Below are 5774 nucleotides of genomic sequence, written 5' to 3'. Positions count from 1 at the left end.
GTGGGAGGGGGAAGTGGTGAAGATGATGATAGGAAGATCAATGGGTAATTCTGGTGATAGAGCGTCTGTAATCTGAACAGTTATTGAAGGTAGACCTGCGTAGTCTGGGTGCCCTTTTGAAGGGTCTGAAGGTGGTGGCCCTATTGAAGTACATGGGAGCGAGTGGTGGCCCCTAAACGTTGCTCAAGTGTAGGCCACAGAGAATGCGCTGTGGTGGTTCCAACTACAGCGTCAGAGAGGGTTGCTGTGAGCCAAATATTACAGATACAATATCTTTGAATCCTAGCTTATGTATGCTTGAAAATGAATTTCAGTGGAATTGGAGTGAAAGATATCAGGACATGGTTCTGTACTACTAGATATGCCAAACATGTGATATTGTTGTAGGATAGGAGTGAGTAATGATCTCCAGAGTACAAAATTACTAGTAGTAAGCTTAATGGGAACAAAAGAGGCAGTTTGTTGAGGTGTGATAGTGGGATTGAAAAGATGGGCAGTGACTTCTGGGGAAAGTTGAAAAACTGGTGGTGGGTGTGATGGTGTATTTGGTGGTGGTTGGGGTGGCGGGTGGTGGATTGGCTTGTGAATATGATGGTGTATCAGCCATAATATTGAAGAAGAATGAAAAAAGAAGTGTGCTGGCATGGTGTGAAAATTAATAGAAGAGAGTATTTGAAAGCAGGGGAGAGATATAATTTGTAAGGAAAAGGAAGATGATTTTGAAATAGATTGAAAGGTGAAATTTGACTTGAAACATAAGGAAATTTGATAGGTGAATAAACTGGAATAACTAAAAATAGCCGGATATCAGAGAGCCGTTAGGCAAGGGCTCTGATATCATGAAAGAAATCTATAACTTCCATTATGAAATGTAGAAAGATAGAAATTTTAATGTATAGGTCTGTATATTCATTCACTGTGTTGAATTATGAGACTTCACAATGGGTTTTAGTCTAATTCTAAAACCCTAGTATGAACTGAGATGCTGTACATATCATGAGTTTGTAGTGTGACTTACAACAGCACAAATGACATTTGTCTTGGTGTAGAAATTGACTGCTGCTGAAAATGCCATTGAGATTTTGGGTTTCTTAATGTTTATACATATGAATTTTACCGTATTTAGAAAAACAATAAAAAATGACATTTAAAAAAAAAAAACCGCTTTCACATTGGATTACAATTAAATTTTGTCTTAAATAAAAATTAAAAAAATTATGTCATGCCATACATAATTTATACACAACTCTTTTTTTTTTTTTTTTTTTTTTCATCAACGGCCAATTCACTAATGCAATGAGTAAAACACTAATTTATTTGACAAAAAATACAGCAGTCGGGTTATAGGCTCGTACTGTAGCCAAGTGCAGTATGTACACAGTGAAAATACCAGCCTCACTAGTCACTGTGAGCAGTGAGCAGTGAGCAGTGAGCAGTGAGCACTACTAGAGTACTAGTGCAGATTGAGAAAGAAGATTAATTTGACATCACAATATAGAAGGCATTTGATACACATCAAGTAGAAAAAACATATAAAATTGCATCAAACTACGAAAGGTTTTAGTTTTAAGGTTTTAACCATGACTCATTTGTCAACAAAATGATCATGAACTACCCCAGAATATTATCTCTGTGCTGCAAATAGAATTACTAACCCAGAATCCTATAACAATTTAAACTATCACCTTTAACAGCAAACATGTATATTAAACTTTCCAACACACAGTTTAAGTACTGATCCATCTATGTCAAGGGTTCTGAAATACATTCACTCCAATAAGTTTTCTCCAAGACGGATATATGAACAAAAGTAATATGCAGCTCAGAAAGGAAAGAAGGCACTACCAAAATTGGGGAGGTGGTTCCATGGGGGTAGATTAGGACGATAACTAGGACTTGGGTGGAGTATTCCAGCATAACTAGGACTTGGGTGGAGTATTCCAGCATTCTGAATGGTGCCAAACTGCCTGGAGTGTAACAGCAAAGGTGAAGCATTTGGCTGCAGATACACCGGGGTGTAAAGTTGCAATGGATGAGGCCTAGGAGATATTACAGCTGTCCGATGAGATTTATTGGGCTGCTGTTGTGGTTCGAGTTTAGTGGGGGGAGTGCTGCTACGACGTTTGGTTCCTCTTTTCTGCTCTTTATCCACATTCCCTGACTGAACTATTCTCCATTTCTCCTTTACTTTCTCCAGTTGAGTTATTTCCATTTCAACATTCGAAGATGGATATTCCGATTCCAGGTTGTAGTCTTTGATGAGGTTAATGACCGCTCTTAGATCAGTTATGTGCTGGTCCACAACCTTAACCTGTGAGAATAAGTAAAAAATTGATAAATCTACATAAATAACAAGGATTCTCGCTCCTAGATTTTCACTATATAGCAAGTAGCACATATTGGACAATCCAGAGAAGAGCTAAGGTACCTTTTCATCATGTAATTTCTCTTTTGTGTAACCATCTCTGCAACACTTCATCTTTTCCTTCACGTATTCTTTTAAGAGTGGTACTGGGGGAATACTGTTAATTAATTTGAAGGTACAAATCAATCCAATGGCCTCCATCAGCTGCTTCCTTTCAACAAGACAGTGGATAAACTCTCCTATATGTAAAACAAAATTGATCCATCAAACTGACCTATATATAACTTTCAAAATGAGAATGGCAAAGTATCACTACCAAGCTTAAAGAAGGTAATGTTAGAGAAGTGATCTATGAGCAAAGCATAACATATTTCAGATGAAAAGAAACAAAGTGATCTATAAGCAAAGAATAACATATTTCAGATGAAAAGAAAGAAAGTGATCTACCAGAAAAGAAATCATATTAGGATGAAAAGGAAGAGGTTCGAACACAACAATACCATGCAGGGCAACAAAGAACATCGGTGAGGCAAAAAACCTTAACATAAAACTCTCCCGTCCCAACAAACTAGATATCAAACCAATCAGTGATTCATTGAGCATCCAAACCACATTTACAAAAATTTACAATATATAATAAAATCAGCCTGTAAAGAATCTCTCATTGACTTGACTTCATTATATATTTCCTCAAAATTAACTGCACTGGGTTGTTCAAGAATCGATCTTCAAGACATTTGCTATGCATGTTTGACCCAATTTCTCAAGAAGGCAGTGTATAACCAACAAAAAGAAAACTATCGCCCTAGGAAATGCACACAATTATGGCATCTAGGACATACTCATATATAGTTACAACCACATATAGTCAAATGAAACAGGGCACTATGAGAGACAATGCCAAGAACTTACCAGGGATCTTATCTTCAGAAGAAAGTTTCCAACAGAATTCTAGAGCCTGTTTATGCTGAGCAATCTTCCCAAGAAGCGTTACAATCTCATCAACATTTAAAGTAAAAATCAATCCGTATGCAGCTATAAAGTGCAAAAAGCCCAAAATCTCCCAGGCATTTTCAGCATTAGCTCCCAATTTTGCTTTCCATTGGACTGCCAACTTCATTGCATCCTCTTTCACATGTTGTCCGACATGGGGGCCGACTCTCATTAGCTGCTGTAATACAAAAATGCAGGTTTTGATTGAAGTTGCTTCGAGCCGAACATCACCTTTTGTCCAGTATTGTGATAAATCAGTTTGCATCCAATCCAACACGAGTTTTGCAGGTTCTAGCGAACTTTGAACAGATGCTACAAGACTCAAACAAGAGAAAAAAATGAAACTATTTTCAATTTCAGCCAGAAAAATGGAAAATTTTTGTTACTCCAAAATAATAAATAAACTAAATGGTTTGCTCACCAAAAATGTTGTAAACTGAGAAAGATTTAGAGGCCTATCACATCTCATAACATGTCAAGGGCATCGTTGTTGTTGAATGCTGATATAGATGTCTATTTATTAACTTAACAAGGGTAAGAAATATAATATATAACCCATACGAGTCTTATCATAAAATCATGTAATAGGCAGTCAATTCTAAATTAGTACATTAAAAAATAAACAGAGTCAGATATGAATAAGCAAAAAACAAAGCAATATATAATATAAGAGTAAAAAGACCTTACCAGGTGCAGCAAAACCAAGGGCCTGGCCTATATGAGCTGCTTGCTGACCATTAGAAACACTAGAAAGAAGCCCTTTAAGCTCCTTGGCATCATAAATAGAAGCCAAATCATAAGCAGCAACAAGCCTCAAGAAGCCCAGAACCTCCAAGTCATTGTCACCAGTCACTGTCATCTTGGCCTTCCAATTAGCAGCCAGTTTTGTTGCCTCCTCTCTCACCTGAGGACTAATTTGTGGGGAGATTGTCTTCAACTCCTTTAACAAAAGACAACAACCTCTTCTCCTAACCATCAAATCAAAATGTAACTCCCTGTTGTCTGGATAGAACCCCTGCATTGCATCCAAAACCAATTTCGCCGGGTCTGAGGACTCTTTAAGAATCGCTGACAGTTCGATACACATGGAATCAATTCTCTTCAAATGCTCATCCATGAACTGCTCTAGTCCTCTTCCATCCCTAGTGAACTCACTTCCCTGGCAACATTCTTGTACTAACTTCTGGACTGAAAAAAGCAAATCCTTCTCGCGCTCTAGTACCGATTCTTCAAGTGAACCGAGATGTTTCTCTTTCAACTGAACCTCATCAAGGAACTTGTTATGAACCAAATTAAGCTCCTCAATCTTTCTATCAACTTGTCCCTCTTTTGCTTCTATCTTAGCAACACATCCTTCGAGCTCCCTCTCCTTCATTTCAAGCTTACATGACCACTCCTCCATCGATTTCTCCAGCAAGCAGAAATCTTTCACCTTCAAATCCACTACACTAGCCAATTTCTCCTTCAAATCAAGTATCTTATCGCAATTAACTATCGATTTCTCCACCAACCTTAATCTCTCCTCTTTCAACTCCAACTCACTCTCACACTCTTCAAGTTCTCTCCTTTTCTCCTCAATCAACCCCCTAATCTCATCTAACTTCCTCTCTTCCACCTCAACCCGATTCAACTTCTCCTCTACTCTTTTCTCAACCCAATTCAACTTCCTAGACCTCTCTTTAACCAATCTATCAAAATGCGAACACTGACTCTCACAAACTCTAAGCTCTTCTCTGTTTTCTTCAATCAACAAGCTAATACAACACAGCTGACTATTACCTTCTTCAACCTCTCGCCGCTTCTGCTCCACCACCTCCTCCATTTCCCCCAAGTCCTTAGCTTTAGCCTCCATTTCCGTCTTCAACCTCACCGCCCTCGCCTCCACCTCCGCGACTAGCCTCACGCGCTCCTCCAGCTCCGCCAACCGGGTCCGGAGCTCCTTCCGGGTCGACTCAAAATGGTCCTCTAGCTCCTTCCACTGCGCGGTGAACAACAGGACCGAAGAAGCCTGGACATTCAAGGAGTCGAAGGCTCTGCCTAGGCTCCTCTGCCTCGCCTCCAACTCTTCCATTTCCGGGTCTGGATCATTCTCCATATTTTCTCTCGGCTGGCTTCTGAAAACCCTAAGAGAGAGAATGTGAAGCTGTGAGAGTGAAGAGAGTGAAGAGAGAAGAGAGAGCGTTTGGATTTTTGTTTGGGTGTGAAAAAAGCTTTCTTGGCAAGTTAACAGAGGACGTTATGGTTACCAGGTTCGGAAAGAAGACGTCGTTTTATTTCGGACGGGAGGGGCCGGTGTGGCTTGGCCCCCACACAAGCATGCAGATTGCCACGTGTCGGAATCTGATGGGAGGTCTTCTCCTTCTTCGTTTTGTAGGGGTGATTATCATATCGGAATACAAAAAGGTGGATTTTGGTC

The 5774-nt window shown here is 39.5% G+C and overlaps 1 protein-coding gene across 1 annotated transcript; it reads right to left on the bottom strand.

Moving 5' to 3' along the window:
* Window positions 1–1602: 1602 nt before the first annotated feature.
* On the bottom strand, window positions 1603–5563 carry LOC133723956 (FRIGIDA-like protein 5). Its single transcript, XM_062150829.1, has 4 exons — window positions 4046–5563; window positions 3278–3670; window positions 2429–2604; window positions 1603–2311 (listed from the first exon to the last, which is right to left on the bottom strand). Exons 1-4 carry the CDS (start codon window positions 5451–5453, stop codon window positions 1823–1825), a joined length of 2466 nt encoding a protein of 821 aa, XP_062006813.1. The 5' UTR covers window positions 5454–5563; the 3' UTR covers window positions 1603–1822.
* Window positions 5564–5774: the final 211 nt, after the last annotated feature.

Source organism: Rosa rugosa, chromosome 7 (genome assembly GCF_958449725.1).
Source record: "Rosa rugosa chromosome 7, drRosRugo1.1, whole genome shotgun sequence".
Taxonomy (NCBI): Eukaryota; Viridiplantae; Streptophyta; class Magnoliopsida; order Rosales; family Rosaceae; genus Rosa; species Rosa rugosa.
Note: the sequence above shows the minus strand (reverse complement) of the source record. Positions and strands in the feature narration are given on the sequence as shown.

Bases quoted from the DNA above. Each gene is read 5' to 3' on its own strand.
- LOC133723956 (XM_062150829.1), bottom strand. From the start codon at position 5,453: ATGGAGAATGATCCAGACCCGGAAATGGAAGAGTTGGAGGCGAGGCAG. The intron at 3,671-4,045 runs GTAAGGTCTTTT...TGAGTCTTGTAG, and splicing joins CCTTGGTTTTGCTGCACCTG to CATCTGTTCAAAGTTCGCTA. The intron at 2,312-2,428 runs GTACCTTAGCTC...TTATTCTCACAG, and splicing joins AGAAATTACATGATGAAAAG to GTTAAGGTTGTGGACCAGCA.